Raw genomic sequence first — 21,273 nt, forward strand, 5'->3', positions numbered from 1 at the left:
GGTGCATGCTAATGGTCGGCAGAGACAGCAGGAGCTCAGGCCCATGTGCCCCAGAATTGGGAAACCACCGGCTCAGACCCAGCCCCTGAGGGCAGGTGTAAGGGCAGCTTCCCAGCTCTGGCCAGGGACCACTCCAGAAGGGCAAGCATTTCCAGTGCCCCAAATATGGACCTTTGTTGGCAAAGTGATGTCTCTGCTTTTTAATATGCTGTCTAGGTTTGTCTGGGAGAGTTTCCAAACTTTTCCAGAGCTTGCTCAAACTCACATCCTTTGAGCAGGTGATGCCACCCAAACATCTCATCCTCTGTTGCCCCCTTCTCCTCCTGCCCTTAGTCTTTCCCAGCATCAGAGTCTTTTTCCAATGAGTTGGCTCTTCACATCAGGTAGCCAAAGTATTGGAGCTTCAGCATCGGCAATGGGTAAGTGTTTGCTGAGTGACTATATGAGTGTAGAAAGTCCTTCCAACCAGACTCTTCATGCCCAAGCAGAGGTTGCCACATCCAGGTGCGGGGGAGTTTCATCAATCTTGCCTGCTACTTAAAAAATGCTGTTGCTGTTGCTTACTCCTTTAGCTGTGTCCGACTTTTTGTGACCCCATGGACTGTAGCCCACCAGGCTTCTCTGTCCATGGGATTCTCCAGGCAAGAACACTAGAGTGGGTTGTCATTTCCTTCTCCAGGGGATCTTCCGGACCCAGGGATAGAAGCTACGTCTCCTGCATTGGCAGGCGGGTTCTTTACCACTGAGCCAGCAGGGAAGCCCCACAATGTCAATGGGTGTATACAAATTGGGATGATGTGTTTTTAAAAAAATTTAGACTAGCTGCTTCTGCAAGAGCCTCAGCTCCCAGCTGGCATCTCCGTGACCACAGCTGGTGGCGGCTGGCAGTGGCGCCCCCTTCAGGCCCCACCACGGATTGCAGCTCTCTGTACCAAGGCAATGCCCTTGATCACCACCAGTGACTTCAAGAATCACATTTACCCAAACCCAGACCCTACTAAAGCCTGGAGAAGAAAACCCTCCAAGGGCGGAGTGTTTCAAGGGCCCAAGATCAGGCACTCCTGTCCACTCATTCACAGGGTCCCGCACAATCTGAGCTTGAGAATTCCGAGTAGGGTGCTGGAGTGCTGGCCAGTCCGGCAAGTTGAGGTCTCCGGGCAGGGGCTCCCTTGGGAGGTGGATCCTGAGCCCAGCAGGAGGAAATGAGTCTGTCAATGAGCTGAGAGAGGTGACAGCAGGAAATGGGGATGGCACGGGGGAAATGGCTGGGCCAGAGAGAGCGCTCCACGGCGGGAGACCGAGGCTGCCCGACACATCCTGCGGTGTCTCTATCCCCAGGCCGATGGTTCTCTGTGTGACCCCCCACCCCAGAACCCTGGGCTCCAGGACGCTGGGCCCAGCCCACAGGATTGGTGTCTGCTGGAGTCTTGACCCGCTGGATTATTCGAACGCATGCCGCATGATAAGAACCACTGTCCTGATGACCTCTAGGAAAGTACAAGGGGCTGGAGCTGCCTCGGACGAATCTCAGCCTCCTTACGACATCTCGCAGGGCTCCGTCTCATTTCACCTGTCTCCTTCTTCAATGCCGAGCCTGGTTCCGGAGAACAGTCTAGGGAGGTATTGGGATGTGCCTGCTGACTTGCAGCTCCCAGCAGCTGAATGCAGGAAGGGTTTCTCACCTGGGAGGCTCTGAAGAGCGAGCCCGAGAGGAAGAAGATGCTGGCCCTGGGTGAAAGGTCAGGCCTAGGAGGCTGCAGCCGGCGCCCACATGTGCACGGGGCGGGGTGCCCTCAGCGACCCGCCACGCCTCCCTCTCCGAGGCCGAGCAGAGCAGTGACGGCACTGGCGCTCCCTCCACATGCTCCTGGCGCTCCCTCCACATGCTCCTGGCGCTCTGGGTGTGGGTCATGGGGGCTGCGGCGGCCCCTGTCCCTTCAGGGCCCCGCATGGATCACAGGAGGAGCACAAAAGCCTTTTCAAGGAAAGGTTACGGTGGAGGAGCCCATAAACAAACCCAGATTATGCTTCGACCAACAGGGCAGGAACCAGGAAGTCAGCAGCTGATCCGTAAGCAGAGTCGCGGAGCCGTGAGCAGAGACCCCGAGGACGTGCTCCAAGCCCTGCTGGTGCTGCAACGACACCAGGGCCCGGGAGGGCTCGGGGAGGGGGGTGTCCTGGGACTCGCTTCCATCCCGGGGGGCTGCAGGGTTTAGGGTGCTGCAGTGAGGCATGGCCGCGGCTCCGCCAGGCACAGGATGCCAAAGCAAACAGTGGCCGCTGTGGGCTTGCCTGGGGCCTCCGGCGCCCGAGAATCGGGCCTTTGTAAGGAGCACAGGGCAGGAGCAGCGCTCTCTCTCACGGCCCCTGGGCGCGGGCTCAGAATTCCCAAGGACCGTGCAGGGTGCGCCTGGCAGGCTGCTGTGTCCGCCCTGTCCATGCCGCAGGCCTGCCCTCACGGAAGTGTGCCGGGAGGGGCTGAGGGCTTGAGCTAATCTGGTTCCAGCTCAGCTCTGCTCAGCACCTGGCCTCAGTCTCCCTATCTGGAAATTGGGACCGAGGATTCACCCTAGTGTCCTCACCAGGCTCCTCGGGGACACAACAGCAAAAAGCCCCAGAGAAAGTCCAACATCAGACACGGCTCCCTGGGGCATCCTCAGAGCAGGGCATGGGGCACTTCAGAGAGCCCTGGCTTCACAGCACCTCAATCTCAAGGTCGTTGTTCAGTCGCTCCGTTGTGTCCAACTCTTTTCGACCCCATGGACTGCAGCCCATCTCCCGGGGTTTGCTCAAACTCATGCCCATTGAGTCAGTGATGCCATCCAACCATTTCATCCTCTTGTCGTCGGAGGATCTGTGGATCCAGCCGGTGGCTCAGAGCAGTGCCCGGCCTGTGTCTGGATGGCCCAGGAGGGAAGAACCCTCATGAGAAGATGCCACATGAGAAACTTCAGCTTTCGGTGAGAATTCTGCACATCGCCTCACAGCCCACAGAGACGAGAACATCTGCTCTCCCGCCCCGCATGGAAGTGTGAGCTGGGCTCTGACCCAGCACAGCGGCAAGCCCGCTGCTCTGGATGGCTCTTACCAGGCCCCAGGGCCCTTAGAGTCAAGGTGTGTGGGGCAGAGGCTCACTCCACAGCCACAGGCGAGGCAGCATCAGGGACCCCGGGAGCCAGAGAATTCACACCCTTTCACATCTTTCAAAACCACAAAGTCTGGTGGAAAAGACATCTCTTTGCTGAGTCTTTACTGGTTGTCTGGGTCGCCCGGACAGGAAGGAGACTCAAGTGTCAAAACGCAGGGCGATGACCTCTGTACGGGAGCTGAGCTCAGACGTGCCTCCTGGTGGAACAGCAAGTGTTCTTGGACCCTAAGCTTGAGCTCGGCAGGTCACACCATGGATCCCAAGGCACAAATGTGAACCAGGTGAAATCACCGATATCTGAGCGTGTTTGAATTGTGAAAATGGCAATTTCTTCTGGTACGACCTGAGAAGGTGCACTGTGTAAAGCAAAATTCCAGGTGGATCGGGGACTGATGGTGGAGAATTGGTGGGCCTGGCACCATCAGTCGGTGGGGGCCACTCCAAGGATGGAGCACTGGCCAAGGAGGCCCTGGCCTGGGATGCGATGACCTAATGCCAAGGGCAGCAGAAGCTTTTGGAAGGAGTGATGATGGCCCTGCATGTTTGCAGGATTATGTTTGGGCTAGACAGTAAAGAGTCTGCCTGCAATGCAGGCGACCTGAGTTCAATCCCTGGGGTTGGAAGATCTCCTGGAGAAGGGAATGGTAACCCACTCCAGTATTCTTGCCTGGAGAATTCCATGAACAGAGTAGCCTGGCGGGCTACAGTCCACACGGTTGCGAAAAGTTGGATACAACTGAGCAACTAACGTAAAGGTCCAGCCCAAAGATCTGTCTCCCTGGTGTGCAGTCCTTAATTTGGTAGAATGACAGAGAACACCCCTAATACACAACTCAATCTTGTTTGTTTGGGAACCAGCACAGAACTGGCACAGGTGCTGTTCTAACTAAAATTGTATTCAATAGGAAACAAAAAGAATACATTTTGTAATTTTCCATCTCATTTCAAGACAAAGTTCCAATAAAGACTTTTTTGTTTTCACCCTGAAAATTGAATCCTGGTTTAAGGTGATTCTGTTTAAGATAAGATGGGCATTGTCCTTGCTGACGAGGGCTGGCTCTGGCCGAGGCACGCGTGGGTCTCTGAGCCCCGCTCACTAGATCCCCCCACTCCTGGACAGATGGGCACCCTCGTCTGCTTACATGCCTTTGGTGATAGGGAGCTCACCACTGCACAAGGAAGCTGGCTCCATTTTTAAGGTCTCTGACTATTCGAAAGTTATGCCTGATGTTCAGTGTACAGTCCCACAGCTCCCAGTGCCTTAGTGACTTGGGGTTAAAAGGCCCAGGCTGCTCTTGACCCTGACCCGCCAGGCAGGTCACACAACGCTCTTCTTTCATCGGTAGAGGGGGGGCCCCCTCCTTCATCTCTCCGGTGAGTGCTAAATGACTACGTGACGCCCTGTGTGTGTAGGAAGACACTTGCTGGGCGCGAACGCCATCTTCCCCAGTGCTCTGGCTCTGTGCTCTGGGCCCACTCAGACGTTCGGGGTGGGGCAGGGGTGCTGGGGACCAGCAGAGAAAATGCATCTCATGAACCGGCTGGAGCAGCAGGTTGGGGAGCCCCCTCGTTATCCGAGACCTGAGCTCTTCCCTAATGTTCTCTGTGGCCCGCACATCTCAGGAGTTGGGGGGTTGGGGTTCCCTAATGTTGGGAGGTCAGGGTTCCCTAATGTTCTCCATGGCCCGCACATCTCAGGAGTTGGGGGGGGGTCAGGGTTCCCTAATGTTCTCTGTGGCCCGCACATCTCAGGAGTTGGGGGGTTGGGGTTCCCTAATGTTGAGAGGTCAGGGTTCCCTAATGTTCTCCGTGGCCTGCACATCTCAGGAGTTGGGGGGTCGGGGTTCCCTAATGTTGAGAGGTCAGGGTTCCCTAATGTTCTCCGTGGCCCACACATCTCAGGAGTTGGGGGGGTCAGGGTTCCCTAATGTTCTCCATGGCCCATACATCTTAGGAGTTGGGAGGTCAGGGTTCCCTAACGTTCTCTGTGGCCCACACATCTCAGGAGTTGGGAGGTCGGGGTTCCCTAATGTTCTCCGTGGCCTGCACATCTCAGGAGTTGGGGGGTCCGGTGGGGTGCAGAGGGGCTGGAGTCCTGCATCTCCCCACCCCTGTCTCGTGTCTGAGTCTCCTTCCAGGGCAGGTGCAGTGAGGAGTCGGGGCCCCACTTGGCCAGCTGTGCCTCTGGCTTCCGGGGAGTGCGATCCTTTCCCCAAACCCAGGGTCTCTGCTCCCAGGGCCCAGGCACTCACCGATGTCCTTGGCTCTGACGGCCACCGGCCTTCGGAGCTCAGTGACGAACTTTTTGGCGTCCAGGCGGATCTCAATGATGTTGTTCAGGAGCGCGAAGAGCGGGGCCAGTGGGAAGGACGCGACAAACAGCGTGACGAAGCCGAACTGGATGACTGCAGAGAGGGGCGGCGGTCAGCACGTGCGGCCCCCGGCCCAGCGCAGCGGGACACTCGCCCTGGGCCAGAGGGCGCCCTGCCTCCCGTGTGTAAGAGGGGATCTCGGCATGGGCCCTGCGGCCCTGGGTGACCCCAGGCCAGGAGGCAGGTTCTGAACCTTCACATTACGTCTTGAATAATGGGCGTGTACTCACTTATAGTCTGATCATGAAAAAATTTACCAGTGATGGGGAAAGAGTGCCTGTGAGCACAAAAGCCCAGACTCAGTCACTCTGTGTTTGGGCGGGGAAGGGGCCCAAATGCCTTCTAGGACCTGGGGGGCCCACCAGCATCAGTGCGCCTCCAACAGCCCTCAGCGTCCACTCCATCGGGCCTTGGGGAGCCAGCGGGGGCCCACCGTCCACTGTCCCGGACAACCCTGCTCCTCTGCCTCGTTCCCTCCATCTTTCATCTTCATCATCAACCAGCCAACTCCGGGGCAACTTTGGCCTCCGAGGTTCTAGCCCACAGAGGCCCAGCTCCCGGGGAGGTCAGGGAAAGGTTGCTGAATGGAAGCAAACGGGGGAAGCGGGTTCAGGAATTGTACAGCCAGATGCTGTCCAAGGGTGCTCGGTGCCAGGCAGTAAACAAGGAAGCCGGCAGAATGTCACCAGGGCTGGCAGGCTGAGTGTGGCCATTGTCAGTGGGTGGGCGGGTGGGGCTCTGTGTAAGGCTTCATCCCGGCATGGGGTCGCTGCCCCCTCGTGCCCCACAGGGGCTCTGTGGGATGCTTTTGGGGCAGTGGTCTTGTCTGAAGCCTCTGCAGATGGTGGAGGTGACGGAGGCCCCCTGGGGGGCCAGGGGCCACTCAGCCCTAAGGCTGCACGTTCTCTGACTCCGGAGTGACACTGCCTCCTGTTAGACAGACAGGCTGGGGGAGAGCTGTGGAGGTGCGGGTGGGGCGGGGGAGAGGGCCTGTCAGGCCCAGAAGGGACTTGACTTTCTTCCGCCCCATCCCAGCCGAGTCAGCCTGGAGGCGGAGACCTGTGGGCATGGGGTGGGCTGCTCCCTGATGGGCAAGGCGGGGGGGCCTGTTCCAGGAATTTCATTTCATCAAACCCCAGAGGACCCTGAGCTCTCCAGCCACCAGGAAAGTGGAAAATCTGGGGCGACAACCGACCGCGGTCTCCTGGTTGATCACAGGCTGCAGTTCTCTGTGTCCACCTCCCACGGGGTCAGGCGGCCGGCAGTGGAGACCCTCCTCCAAGACCCCAGGATGAGTGTCAGCAGGCAGGCAGGGGGCAGGCCTGGGTGGGTGGGCGGTGCCCGCAGGGCAGGGAGCTGCCCGCCTGCCTCTGGTTCAGCCCAGAGTCGATTCTGGGACAAAACGGAGGACTCCACTGGACCCCACATGGTCTCCTTGTTGGGAGTCTCAGGGCTGTTTCTGCACTGTCATCTGAGAAGTTGGGAGTGACTCAGTGACTGGCCACGGGACTAGTGCGTCTACTACTAAACGGAACCGCTTCTGCGCTCCAAGGCCGCCCGGCCCCACCCACCTCTCCCTGCAGAGCAGTCCCTGGCTGGCTCGCCCAGGTGCCTGTTAAAATGCAGAGTCCTGGGTCCCACCCCAACAGGCTGGGAATGGGCCTCGGGAACCGGCACTTAAGCTATCCATGGTGGTCAGGGGGCACGACACTTGGGAACCCCTCTACCTGAGTCTCCACCTTCGCTGTCCGTTCATTCAGTGAGCAGGCACTGAACACCCACTGTATACCTGGACCTGTTCTAGGTGCAGGGGATACAGCAGTGAAGAGGAAAAAGAACCCAAAGGCCGGCTTTCACAGAGTGTCAGTTCCACAGGAGAGACAGACGGAGGGGGAGCGAGAGAGTGCTGGGGACTAGAGATGTCAGCTGTGGGGAGAAGCAGAGAGCAGGGCCGGGCTGCCCCGTCACACACTGTGGGAAGACGCCTCTGGTGGGGACATTCTGAGCAGAGCCCTGGAGGAAAGGAGTGAGTGATGCACCAGGGGAGCGAATTCCAGGCAGGACGCAGCTGGTGCAAAGCCCTGAGGTAGGCTTCTGCTCAAATGACTTCTACGCATTTGTGTAACAGGAAAGAGAGGGCTTCCCTGGTGGCTCAGCAGCAGAGAACCCGCCTGCAACGCAGGAGATGTGGGTTCCGTCCCTGGGTCGGGAAGACGCCCCGGAGAAGGAAATGACAGCCCACTCCAGTGTTCTTGCCTGGGAAATCCTACAGGCAGAGGAGCCTGGTGGGCTACAGTCCGTGGGCTCGCAAAGAGTTAGACACCAGTGAGTGACCAACAACAGCAACGACAGCAGGAAGGCCAGCGCAGCCCAGCGGGGGAGGGGAGGGGGAGGTGGTGGCCGGGAGGCCCCACGCGGCTGCCGTGTGGCCTCGGCTGGCTGGCTCTCTCTCTTGCCCCAGTCCCGGGACTCTTGGGCCACCCTGGGCACCGTCCGTCCTGAGACACAGCTGCAGGCGACACGGCTCAGTCCTAGGGGTGTCCCCTGGAGCCCTGGGGGGCCGCTGGCCCATGTCCACCCTGCTCCGCCGCAGGAGGGCCCCCCGTCACTCACTCATCTCCATGTACTCCGGGGTAAGGCCCGCGAAGGGCTCCAGCGTGTAGTCCACCTCGTAGCGCTGCTTCTTCTTCGCATGCTCGTCGTGGTCCGGGGGGCTCTGGTGCTTCAGCCTCAGATAGCGGATGAACTTCTTCATTTTCCTGGAGGATGCAAGGCGTCGCCTCGGTCAGGCTCCCAGGAAGGCGGGCTTGGGGGTGGCCCCTCCAGGCTGTTTTAAAGCCTGAACTGACGTGTCTGCAGTGACCACTCTGTTGACGGGCTGGCTCCTTTGCCCTCTCCCCCCGGGGGCACGCGGAGGGCACGCCTCACCGCTTCGTTTGTGACATGAGCAGTGGTACCCAGACTTTTTGGCACCAGAGACCGGTTTTGTGGAGGACGATTTTTTCCCAGACTGGAGGTGGTTTCGGGACAATTCAAGTGCATTATATTTATTGTGCATTTTATTTCTAATTTCAGCTGCTGCTGATCTGACAGGAGGTACCAGTCCTTGGCTCTGAGGTTGGGGACCCCTGACAGAAGGAAATGGAGGCGGGGGAGGGCTCCAAGGTATCAGGGGTCTGGATGGGCCTGAGCAGACTTGGATGCCTTGGACCACGGGGGCTGGCACTTGGATTTGGGGGCACTTATCTATATCCTTTTCCAGTGAGTCGAAAAAGACACTGAAGCCAGGAAAGATTAAGGGCTGGAGGAGAAGGGGATGACAGAGGACGAGATGGTTGGATGGCATCACTGACTCAATGGACAGGAGTTTGAGCAATCTCCAGGAGACGGTAGAGGACGCGGAAGCCCTGCGTGCTGCAGTCCATGGAGTCAAAAAGAGTCAGACACAACCGAGCGACTGAAGAAAAACAACCTGTATCCTGCACCCTCGGCCATTTGGGAGAGGAGGTGTCACCTGGCCTTGTCCCTTTCCTCGTCCACCAGGCAGTCGCTCCTGCCCATCTTCCCTGGGTTCTCACCACCTCCCTGTTTCTGGTGCCCCACCCTGGCTGGTCCAGGCCCCGCGTCGCCTGCCGCCCAGACCGCCGGGAGGCCTGCCCCGCACCTGTGCCCGCTGAGGCCCGAGGCCAGGGGCTACTCACGGGATGCCGATCTCAAACAGGTTGTTCTGGATCAGCTGCTTCCCCAGCATGATGATGCTCAGCTGGATGCAGAGTTCCATCAGGCAGCCCCCCGGGGCGCACTGCAAGAGAGGGTCGCATCAGCACCCACCTGCGAGGGGAGGCCAGCCCTCGGCCCCGGGGCTGAGCTGTGTCCTCCATGTCCCGGCCCCTGGAGCCTCACAGTGGGACCTCACTTGTTAGCAGGGTCTTTGCAGACGCGACCAAGGGAAGATGCAGTTGTGATGGTGTAGGGTGGGCCCTGCTCCAGTGGCCGGTGTCCTTTGAAGAACAGAAAACGCATGAGCGCACGGGAGCGGGGGGAGGAGGCCCCCTGAGATGGAGGCAGAGACTGGAGAGGCACGTCCGTCGGCACGGGGACATCGAAGATGGTCAGTGGCAGAGAGAGCTGGGAGAGGCCTGGAGGAACCCTCCCTAGAACCTTCGGAAGGGGCACAACCCTGCTGACACTGTGATTTTGGACTCTGGCCTCCAGAACCGTGAGAGCTTAAAACTGCCGCTTAAGAGACCTGGTCTACGGCGTCCTGTGACAGTGGCCCCTGGGGTTAGTACAGCCTGACTGACAGGCTGTCCGGGCTGGCCCCAGGCCTGGAGACAGAGCCCATCGGCAGGGGGTGGGCAGCGGTCTCACAGGCTGGGGCCCGTGCAGCTGGGAAGCCACACGGTAAGGCAGCCGGCCACCCGTTAGGCCTAACGCCCTGTCCCCGGGGGGCTTGTACCGCCATAAGCTGGTGGGGGCGGGGGCGTGAGCAGGCAGACAGAAGCTTAACTTGTCCAAGTGGTGGGAACTAAGGGACCCTGGGCGACATTCCAGGGCACAGGTGACCCTCTTTGAGTCCTGGGCCAAACTTCATATACCAAAAATTGCCAAAAAATTTATCTGGAAGAGCCACCATCTCATTAAAAAAATAAAGATGCTCTACACTTTATTCGGCTTTCCTGATGGCGCAGAGGTTGAAGTATCTGTCGCCAATGAGGGAGACCTGGGTTCGATCCCTGGGTTGGGAAGATCCCCTGGAGAAGGAAATGGCAACCTACTTTAGTATTCTTGCCTGGAGAATCCCATGGACAGAGGAGCCTGGTGGGCCACAGTCCATGGGGTCACAAAGAGTCGGACACGACTGAGCGACTTCACATGCTTTATTCTATTTCACAAAGACATTTCCCCTGGCTTCTCCAAGAGTTAGAGAGCTTGACAGGGTGTCGCCCTACGTAAAGGACGCGTCAGGCAGTGGGGGTGTGCTTGGAGGGCTTTTCACAAACATCCGCTACTGCGGATGAGGCCTTGGAATGTTGGGGCCAGCACTCAGCTGGCTGAAGCTCTCGACTTCACCCCAGGCAGCCAGGTCACCCAGTACCTAATCCTCTCCACCGTTTCACACGATCTTATCAGGAAGGCCTTTCTTTCTCAATAAAATGAATTATTCTGGGAATTGCAAAAGCCGAGTAGTTCCCGTGAGACCTGAGATGGGCCTTGAAGTCTGGCTTGGTCTGATGGAGCCAGTGGAACAAGTTTGGGGGCCAGGACTCAGACGCACACACTAGACTCACAGTGGCTGAGCCGCTGAGCAGAAGCCAAAGACCACCAGCATTATGATTGGTGGGGCAAGAGATGAGCATTTCAGTGTTGAAGTAAAAGAATTGTAATTGAGTTTTTTTTTTTTTTTCTCACTAGTCCACCATAACCAAAGAGAAAAACATTCAAGGTCTTACAGAAAAAGAAGAAGAAGGAAAGAAAAGGGTGTAATTTTTTTGGTTTCCATGACCCTGAAGAGACATTCTCCTTTTAAGGTGACACTATATGGACACGCCACGGAAGACTAAAGCCCACCCCAGCAGCTAGATAACAGAGCAGGGATCTCGCAGGCTGGGAACTGAGGTGCACTGTGTGAACAGAGGTGAGAAAGCAGAGCGAGACCCACCTCCTCCATCCGGAAAGATCGGAAAATGTACACGTAGTCACCCGGGCGTCCGACAAACCTGCAATGATGGGGGTCAGTTAGAGAGGGCCGAGTGGGCCCTGGGAGGCCCCGAAGGTGGGAGCTGGGCAGCGTCGTGGGTCCCCAGGTCGGAGCGCTAGGGTCTCACAGGCTTTCTCCCTACCAGCTTCATCTAAGAACCGACCACAGTGGCTTTCTGTTGGTTGAATATTCATGTGATTCCCAAGCCTGCAGGTGGGTAAGAAGACGTGGCTTCAACAGGAAACCAAGAAGCCGAAGGGTGGATGGAGGGAAGGGAGCCCAGGAAGGGAGCCCAGGAGGGGAGAAGGCAAAGGCAAAGGAGTCTGAGCCCAGATGTTGTCATGCCCACCACAGCAGGGTCTCACAGCCATGCTGGGGACCGCAGACAGGCTGGAGTGGGGCTGGTCCCAGAGGCTGCCTCTCAGTTCCCTGTGGGGTGTGTGGCCGAGGGTCGTCTGAGAGCCTGCTCTATTGCTGCGGGTGCTCTCAGGGGGGCCTGGGCACCTTGGCCCAGCTCCGGGACCCTGGGATGTAAATCGCACGATGCTGAGGATGGAGACTCTGGGAGGGGTTCTGGGATCTGACCAGCCAGGCCCTGGCGGGGGCGGGGACAGTGGGGAGTCGTGGTGGGTGGGCCACAGGCCCCTAGAAATCCAGGACAGCTCCAGAGGGTCAGGGTGTGGGGTTCACTCCACCACTGGCCCAGAACACCAGCGGCTGCCCTTTCATACCTTCTCTGGCAGCCCTCACCTCCCCAGTGTGGGAGCCCCTGGAGCTGGCTGCCTGGAGCCCCTGCTGTCTGGAGTCCCCAGCGCCTGGGGTCCCTCCTCCCGAGGGTCCCTGCCCCCTGGGGGCCCCGCAGGAGCCAGGCCTTTGCCCGACTGCAGCAGCAGCTGGAGCTCACTGACTGCTCTACCTTGGGCCTGGGTGCCTCCTGCCTGTGGGGAGACGAGGGTGGGGGACGGGAAGCCTTCTATCGGACGGGGAGGCGCGAGCTAGGGAAGGCGGTGTGTCTGAGTCACCAAAGCAGCCCCTACCGGCCTTTGAAGAAAGCCACGTAGAAGATGGGGGTGTAGGAGTTGACGAACTTGAGCAGGAAAGCCTTGAAGATCAGCCTCTCCTCAAAGCTCTTCTCCGTCTTTGGAACCTCTAGAGGGAGTGAGAGGCAAGCCGCTGAGCCACTGCCCCGGTCCAGGCGAATCACTTCACTTGGCCATCAGAGGGGCTGAGCGACCAGCCCACGGCAGGCATTGTGCGGCCGCCTGGCTCTGGGGCTCGGCCAGGGCGCTCACCTATCTTGGTGAGCCATCTGGCTATGCAGCCATACACCTCGTCCAGGAGGATGATGACCACCAGGTTGATGATGACTGCAGTGGCCGTGACCGTGACCCGGATGTTGGACCGCACGGACGGGGAGGAGTTCATGGCCAAGGCAGCGGCCGTGGAGATTCTGTAGATGATGACGCCGAGGACGATGGCGAACGTCACGGCGATCTGTGGAGGGAGGAGGGACACTGTAGGCTGGACCACACCCTCTGGCTCCCTGGGCCCTGCTGTCCCCCACCTGGGAGCGCTTCAGCTTCAAAACAATGACAGGTGTTTCTTGTCACCCACTAGATGCCAAGGGCTTTACTGGTGTTAATGTCACAGATGAGTGAGGGGCCATATTCTGTTTTACAGAAGAGGAGACCGATGCTCAGAGAGGTTGGGTAACCAGGCCAGGTCACCCAGCACACGAGCTGGGGCTTTCCTGGCGGGTGCACCAAGCCTGGAGTGCACGGCTCTGCAGCTGCCTGCTGTGAGAACCATGACTGCCTTGCCCACTGTCCCCAAGAGGATGGCTGCAACCCCAGTAACTGGCTTGTGCGCTGGCAGGCTGACTCTGGGGTGGGCTTTGCCCCAGCCTGGGTGACCCTGAGTGGAAGCAGTGACATTCTCGATGCTGTTGTGGGAGGCAGGTGGGGCATGTGGTGGTCTGGTCTCCCTGGCAGTGCTGCAGGCCTTCCTGGGTCAGATGGATGGGGTCCCTTCTCCTGATCTCTCCAGAAGACCCCCACACCCCTCCAGCTCATCCCCCATCTTGCCAAACCCACCGTTGCCCCAGAACGTTTCCTAAAGCTTGGACGGGCGGCTGCTTGAGAGACAGGGGTGGGCACTGGCTAGGATGATGAGTCTGTTCTGCATGGAGCTGTCTGTCTGCCTGCCCGGACTCTTCTTCCTTACCCTCAAAAGCCCTGACTCACCTGGGAAGACCCTGTCTGCACCCTGTCCTGCCCTAAGGGTGAGGATGCCTGCGCATTCCAGTCCTGAGGCAGTCCTGAGGGTGGAGGGCGGCTGTGCAGGGCCGTCACCCAAGCCCAACTGCACCGTGCCCTCTGCGTACCCTGGCCCCTGCGTCTCACTTTCATGGAGGGTGTGCAGGGGACCTGCCCTTGCCGAGACGGCCCCTCGTGGCTCCCAGGACAGCCCTGGAGGGCAGGGGCTGCGCTGTGTGCCTCCAGGATGCAGCTTGGCAGGGCTCTGCCTGCTTCACCCCAGAGAAAGGCCACAGTGGTGGGGATCTCAGGATGCTCCTATCTTAAATTTCCGGCTAGTGACTCCACTGCTGCCCACGCCTGTGAGCAACTGAATGGCGACCACACCCGCCCAGGGAACGTCCACACCCCACACCACACCCCGAAGAACGGGCTGCCCTGTGGAGAGGTGTGGGTACCACTCCTGCCAGCTCCCGGAATGAGGGCTTTCCTGGAAACTCCCATGCCCCTGCCAAGAGGCCCCACCCCACGCCCAGGGGAAGGCATTGCCCTGGGCTTGGAGATGCCCCTCCTGCCTTGTGTGGAGGTGTAGACGGGGCACTGGGCCTGCAGAGACTCAGCAAGGTGCCCCTTTCCCTGCTGGTGTCCCCCCATGACCACCCTATAGCTGTGTCCCCTCCTGGGTGCAATGCCCACTCTGGAATGAAAGGGCCTCAGGGCCGGGGTTTGGATGCAGTGTTCACATGGGCACCTTCAGGACCAGGAGCATGGGGGCACCTGGTAGGTGGTCAGCTGCTATTTGTTCAGAGAATGAAGCTCCTGTGTCCAGGACAAGACTGATTCATCTGTCATGGGGACCCCAGTCCCTCAAGGTCTGCTGGTTCCCTCACCACTATCCTGCCTTTGCTGGGAATGACACTGTGCCCATTTCCCAGTCTCTGTGTAGACAGGGCTGGCCAGCACAATGCAAGCACAGGCGTGGGCAGCCCTGTGGCAAAGCACTTTCAAAGAGGGGCTGCCTCCACTGGCATCCATCTTCTTCCCCTTTACGCCTGGAAAGTGGAAGTGATGTTGGAGGTGGGGCAGCCATGTTGTGACCAAGAGGATACAGGCAGAGACCAGAGAAGTCAGTGCCTGTTGGAATCATGAAAGTGCTGGGCCAGCCCTCCACTGCCTACACCTTGATTCTTATTACGTAAGAAACTCAAAACTCCCTGAAGACTATTCACAGAAGTGACATGTAACCTGAGGGCCCCTGTCCAAACTTGCCGTGGTGCAGAAGGGCCCACAGCCTCCCACCTCCTCCATCCCTGCGCTGGACCTTCTGACTCTTCTCTGCCAGGAGGGGCTGAACCTTGGTGCCTGAGTCCCATTTCCTGTACCCCGTCCCCTGCTGGGGAGCTCTGGCAATGCTGTGGGCAGGGCCCACATTGTCCTAGGTGCCCTCAGCACCACTCGTGTGTCTGGGACACGTGTCCCAGCGCTGGGCCCACTGCCACTGGAGTCATCTGCAGGCCCAGGAGTCCTGGGCACAGCGGCTCCACAGTCCTGGGGGCCCCACTATGGGTTTCTTCATATCAGCGATGTCCTCCTCAACAGTGTGCAAGGCCGTGAGGGGAAGCTTCTAGCTGCTCAGCTTAGAGGGCCTCAGCTGCCGCCCCTGACACCCAATGGAAAACAAGCCCATCTGCATGTCTCCAGGTTCACGGAGAACAGCGAGGGCCTCAGGGTGGACGGCCAGCCTGGCATACGGCCTGCGGAGAGGGAGAGACCTCTGGCCTCTGTGTCCTCGCCAGCAGTGGGGGAGGCGGACAGGTGGGTGTGAGCCCCTCAGGCCACTGGGCACAGCCCAACCTTCGGTCCACAGCGGCCATGAGGGCCCCCCACAGGGTCAGGGGCTAAGACCCTAACCTAAAATTCCAGGGATGGATGAGGGGATGGTCATTTCTACAGTGACCACAGCTGGCGCTGACCTGTTGGGGAACATGGGCTGAGGCCTTCCAGGGACGTGGCCCAATCACCTGGGCGTTAAAGCCTCCAAAGAGAGCTGGCCGTGTGTTGCTGGTTTATTCAAACCCACAGGGTCCGGATGAATCCGGCATCACAGACCAGTCCTGACTGTTGTCCTGTCTCTATATTCATTTCGTGGCCTTCTTTAAAACCCCTCCGTTTTGTCTTAAATAATACCTGTGAACTCCTGGGTGTGAATGACAAGTTACCTACATGTGTCACTCTCAGAACAAAAGATGTGTGTCAGGGACTATCCCCCAGGTGTAGGGAGCCCCGGGGGTCACTGTAGAACCCTGGCCCCTTCCCATTTTAGGGTGGAATCCCCCCACCCCTGCCTGCCTGGGATGAAGACAACTGCCACGTGGACGGCTGACCCCATCCAGGTAAACGCCGCCTGCCTTGGTACACGGCCCCCCTCGGCCTCCCGGGACTCACCATGAAGATGATAGAGACCAAATTGGTGAAGTAGGCGGGGAACCGGTCTCTCCAGGTCAGCTTCACCTTGTCCGTCTACAACACGAAACAGGGCTGGGTCAGCAGTGGGGACCATCCTGGTGGACAGGTGTGGTGTGTGAGTGTGTGTGTGTGTGTGTGCACGCGCACATGTGAGTGTGGGCGTGAGCAACGTGGACCACAGAAACACGGTGGGAAAACACAAAAACCCTGCAGGTGATAAATGAATGCAAACATCCAGGCTTTATACCTGATGAAAGGATGCTATGAAATGACAGGAATAATAGTTGTCTACAAATGTGAGTCTTCTCTGTACAAGGTGTGATGGCGCCAGAGGCTTTTCTAAATGAGACGCTCAGACCGCCCCCCCCCCGCCCCATTCCGGGAGAAGCCCGGCCTCCGTCTCCTGGCTGAAAGTCTCATCTGCACGGCAAGAAGATCTAAGCTATTTTCCTCCGCCACCCAGACCATAATAGTTATTTTCCTTTGCAGAGCAAGTTGAGACAAGCCACCAGCACTACGAGTTCAAACGCTGCCCGCCGCGTAGCAACGGCGGTCGGTGGGGACACACGGCCCCAAAGGCTCTGGCGCAGGGACTGCGGAGTCTGGAGGGACTGAAATAGATGCTTGTCACTAACCTGGGATGTTTCTAGAATGGGGTGGATCTTTAACGCAAAAAAAAAAAAAAATGCATGGATGAGGTCAAAGAATGCTGGCAGGCCTGACCCCCGAGGCCACGCATTCCAGGGAAGGTGGCATGCATGTTAATGAGACCAGGGACCGCTGGCAGGCAGCTGTGGCAGGCACGATTCACAAGCCCCAGAGACAGCCGAGCTCCCGCCCACGACCCCACGGTGGCCATGCAGAGACACCTCGACACGTCACAGCCCGAGGGTGTGGAGGAAGGCAAAGGAGCGTGGATGTGGATGTTAACACGATAATACAGCAGTCAAGAGTCGGCTGAGGAGACACAATGAACTTTGGTTCATCTGCACACACTGAAGACGCGCGACGCCCGATGACACGACATGTACCAATTTCACCCCCGCCATGGCGGTCTTAACCCTCTGCCTCCACTTGTTTGTGGGCTCCTCCGGAAGGTGCCGGCGCTTCTGGGGCGGGTGGAGGGAACAAGAGAGCACCGTGGGGTGAGACCGCGGCCCAGGTCCCTGTTGCCCCCCGGGGAAGCCAGTGCCTCCCTGGCTGTGCGGCTGCTGGGGCTGAGTCAGGCTCTGGGCGTCTTAAACCCATCGGGGACGGCAGAGATCCACATTCTAAAAGAGCGTGTGCGTGCTAAGTCACTTCAGTCGTGACCCACTCTGTGACCCTATGGGCCGTAGCCTGCCAGGCTCCTCCGTCCAAAGGCTTCTCCAGGCAAGAACACTAGAGTGGGTTGCCGTGTCCCCCTCCAGCGGATTTTCCCCGCATCCCCTGTACTGGCTGGTGGGCTCTCTCCCACTAGTGCCGCCTGGGAAGCCCACTCTAAATCAGAGGCTGCAATGAGGTAGCGGAAGCAGCCTGGAAGCTTGGCGGGTTCCGCGGGGCCCCCTCGCCAGACGGCGACCGTAGTTCAGACGGTGCATCTTATGCAGACGCGGGTTACCCTGCGCATTTGACACCAACGTGCAGGAAGCCACACTCTGCATCCTAACACCCATAAAAGGGGGGATCTCTTATTTTCCCCCTAAACGAATTTGGTGCCATAGTCAGGGGTAAAAATTAAAACCACTAAGTTGGGAGACAGTGAAACGGTGGAAAAAAATCAAGGGTATGGCCCCCTGGAGGCCTTCAGGGCCTGAGGTCACCATCGGAGGCCGGCGAAAATGAACCCCAACCTTTCCTGCTCTTGTGGTCAGAGAGCTCGGGTCCAAGCCAAGGAGCCAGGTGACAGGGAATCGGGGCGGTGCTCCCGGCACGGCGCAGAGCTCGGGTTTGGGGGAGCCTCTGACTTCAGTGGATGTGATGCGGGCCACTAAGCCCCTTTTCCCTTAGGAAGAGGTGCAACCTCATCCTCGCTCACACTAGGAGGGGCCGCCGTAGAACTGTGGGGTGGGCTGCCTGGGGGTGCAGATGGCACACCTCAGGTGGGGTGCAATGGCCCTCAGCGGAGGCCTGGGGGCTTCAGAGCAGCAGCACCTACGCCTCTCCCTTTAGGAGGGGAGCCGCAGCCTGGGGAGAGGGCGCTGACGGAGCTGTGGGGTCAAAGGCACAAGGCGGCTGCTCCAAGGGCAATGGGGACGCAATGGGCAGACGTTCCGATGGGTTAAATGAAAAGACAGTCTCCTCATCATGGTGAAGGCTCATGCTTTTGTGGTTATTTCCTCTGCACCCCCGGTCCCGCTTGGACTCTGAGTTCAAGGACGTGCACCCGCTTTCTGGCTGCGGGGGGCTGAGCTGGGCTCTCTTTCTGCTATGGGAGCTGGGGTCTGAGAACGGGTTATGCTGCACCCACTTTGCCCACCCCCTGTGGGGGGACTGTGGTAACTGGAACCCCTGGCCACGTTGTACCAGCAACTCTGTCCACGGAACACAATGGTAAGAAAAGACAAAGGCAGGGGTTTGCGCTGGTCGCTCCCAGAGGCCAAGGAACGCCAGGGTCTGGAAAGACCACTCTGCCCTTGTTCCCGTCCCTACAGCAACTGACCTTCCAGCCTCAGAGAGAGGTTGACAAGGGCCTGGGGGCTCTTGCCCCATGTCATATTAAAAAAAACCCTCCGATACAAAGAACAGCCGAGCATCCCTAGAGGGCTGTGAGAACATGACTGTGAATGTGACTGCCAATTTAAACGAGAGGTTCTGGGGAGAAGGGAGGGCATTTATCGCAGACTAAGGAAAGGTGGCGGCCTCAGGAGGATCACAAAAACACTGCTTTCTCGTTCTCGTCCTCTACGCGTGAGGCAAGGAGCTGGCCATCCGCTCAGGGGCCCTGTTGGGGCAAACCCTTCCATCCATCAGTCAATGCAGAGCATGAGGGCTGGACAAGACCATCCAGAGCAAGAAAAGCTGCAAAACCACTTGGTTTTCTTGATGTTGAGGTGTTGGCTGAAGTTTGAGGTCACCCTCAGGACAGCAGGGGGAGGCTGACCTCTGGCAGGGTGTGGCAAATCTCCCCCCAACCCCTGCCTGTTTTTATAAATCAAGTTTTATTGGAACATGGCCAGACACATTTCACCTGTTGCCTATGGTCGTTCTCCCCCTACAATGGCAGAGTCGCTGTGACAGAGGCAGGGAGGGCCTGAACATGTACTCTCTGCCCCTATCTGGGGGCCGCCCCCTCCATCAGCACAGCATGTGCTGACCCCTGGCCTGTAATGCTGATGGACATACAATGCTTCACTGCTGGGAAAGGCAACTGGCAGCGGCCACCATACCTCTTTGTTTTTGGATTCTTTCCTAAGAGACTTCTCCAGAACTCGGGCTTCATATTCGGCTCTGGGATGGTCCTGTGAAAGAAACCAAGTCAGCGAGGAGTCTTGTGAACTGCGAGTCTGCGACCCTTAACAGGAGCACGTGTGGCAAATTCACCCCTGGCCATTCCCTCGGGGTACCCGTTGGGGCCAGTTCCTGTTTGCACCATTTCCCATTCAGAGCTCCCTGAATGAGGTTCATCCAGGTTTCTCCCCCTTGTTGGGAAGCCCAGCCCACTGGGAAGGCCACAGAGTCAGGCTCTGTGGTCCTGGAGGTGGGTCAGTCTGCGCTAGGCTACAGCCTGTCCTGCAGCCCACTCTGAACACCCAGCCGTGAACTGGCCCCTGGGGACATCCCATCAGGAGCCGTGGGGTCAGAAGAGATGGCAGTTAAGTGTCAGCAAGCGTGGGCAGACCAGAGGCACCGGGCCTCAGGGGGGCCCAGAGCAGGTCAGCGAAGGGCACTGGAACAGAACGGGGGTTAAGAGAGACCCGGAGGTGGGGGAGGAAGCAGAGACCCCTGCCCGCCGTGGAAGAGGTACGGGGACCCACTCAGCAGAAACAGATAGAGCAGGTGTGCCAGAAGGTCCCTCTCCCAGGAGACAGACGAGTGACAAAAAATTCCAAACCTTGACAGCCTCCTTCCGGGAACCAGAAATGTAAAACAAAAACAAAAAGATTTCATTACTTGTGTTTGTTTTTTTTTTTTTAAGAAAAAAGTCCTCTTAGAGGTGATACTCTTAAAAAATCAGGATGAAGGCAGATGGACATGGGTGGACAAGGAGAGCTTGCCAAAGGCTGCTGCTGCCCTCGGGTGACTGCGTGTGTCACTGTTTCTGCAGGTGGAGTGTTCTAGGCATTCCTGACGGTGTGCTGGGCTGAACTGTCTTAGACTCAGGGCAGGAGACTCAGGCCAGATGGCTGGGCACAGGCTTCCTTCTGCTCCGAGAGCAGACACTTGGGGTTCATGTCATGGAGGGGCTAGCCCTCTGTCTCAGGTGACCAGCCCCAGAAGAGGCCCTACCCAGTGTGGGGGCCTCACTCTCGGGGACTCATTCACGCCCCCCGGGGCCCACGTCCAGCGCTCTGATCTCCACTCCACTACCTAGTGCCTGAGTCATCAGGGTGAAGACTTCATGGGGCAGGTTCCCAACAGGTTGAACTGTCCCAACCCCAAGGACGTCATGAAAAGCACATTCTCAGTCTACTCCAAATTAGTAAGATGACACGAACCCTATTTGAATCTATTGAATCTGCTCTGGCAGAGAGCTGACCTGGGGCCCACCATGGGGGATGGAGCACCCGACCCATGTCTATCTCTGCACCTAAGGAGACACGTGTCTCGCTGGCCTGTCAGCCTTGGCCCCGCCATTTGTGAAACAGCACGATGAGACCTGGTGCTGGAAGAGGTTGAACCTGGAGGTGGGAGGCCAGTTGGGGGCACTCACAGCTGTCGGACCCCTCTCAAAGTGCTCTGTACCTGCTGACCTACCAAGACCCCCTCAAACTCTACTCTTCCACCCCTGTTTGTGAGGACATGAGGCACAGAAAGGGTAAGCAACTTGCCCCAGGTCACACAGCAAGGGTGATGCTGAAACAGGACAACCTGGTCCTGGAGGTCATCTTGGCACCACGAAGCTGGTGCCTCTTCCAGCAAACTAGCGCCCGTGTCTGTCAGCTCAGAACCCACACAGCTACACAGTTGACTGAAGAGTGATCTACCAACTCAGTCCTGGAGGTGGCACGTGTGTGGGGACATACAATAATGAGTGAAGTCGCTCAGTTGTGTCCAACTCTTTGTAACCCCATGGACTGTAGCCTGCCAGGCTCCTTCGTCCATGGAATTTTCCTGGCAAGGATACTGGAGTGGGTTGCCATTTCCTTCTCCAGGGGGTTTTTCTGACCCAGGATTCGCACCGGAGTCTCC

At 58.3% G+C, this 21,273-nt stretch overlaps 1 protein-coding gene across 1 annotated transcript in view; it reads right to left on the minus strand.

The window, feature by feature from the left end:
- Positions 1-21,273, minus strand: part of ANO1 (anoctamin 1) — a 119,536-nt gene that overhangs the window by 12,621 nt on the left and 85,642 nt on the right. Inside the window, exons 14-23 of the mRNA XM_068978801.1 lie at positions 19,976-19,987; positions 19,311-19,382; positions 16,974-17,051; positions 15,922-15,996; positions 12,514-12,715; positions 12,259-12,370; positions 11,183-11,240; positions 9,222-9,322; positions 8,134-8,279; positions 5,401-5,553 (exon numbers count right to left, since the gene is read on the minus strand). Coding sequence (XP_068834902.1) covers positions 5,401-5,553; positions 8,134-8,279; positions 9,222-9,322; positions 11,183-11,240; positions 12,259-12,370; positions 12,514-12,715; positions 15,922-15,996; positions 16,974-17,051; positions 19,311-19,382; positions 19,976-19,987 — 1,009 coding nt within the window. The remainder of the gene's footprint in view (positions 1-5,400; positions 5,554-8,133; positions 8,280-9,221; positions 9,323-11,182; positions 11,241-12,258; positions 12,371-12,513; positions 12,716-15,921; positions 15,997-16,973; positions 17,052-19,310; positions 19,383-19,975; positions 19,988-21,273) is intronic.

The sequence above is a fragment of the Capricornis sumatraensis genome, chromosome 8, assembly GCF_032405125.1.
Source record: "Capricornis sumatraensis isolate serow.1 chromosome 8, serow.2, whole genome shotgun sequence".
NCBI lineage: Eukaryota > Metazoa > Chordata > Mammalia > Artiodactyla > Bovidae > Capricornis > Capricornis sumatraensis.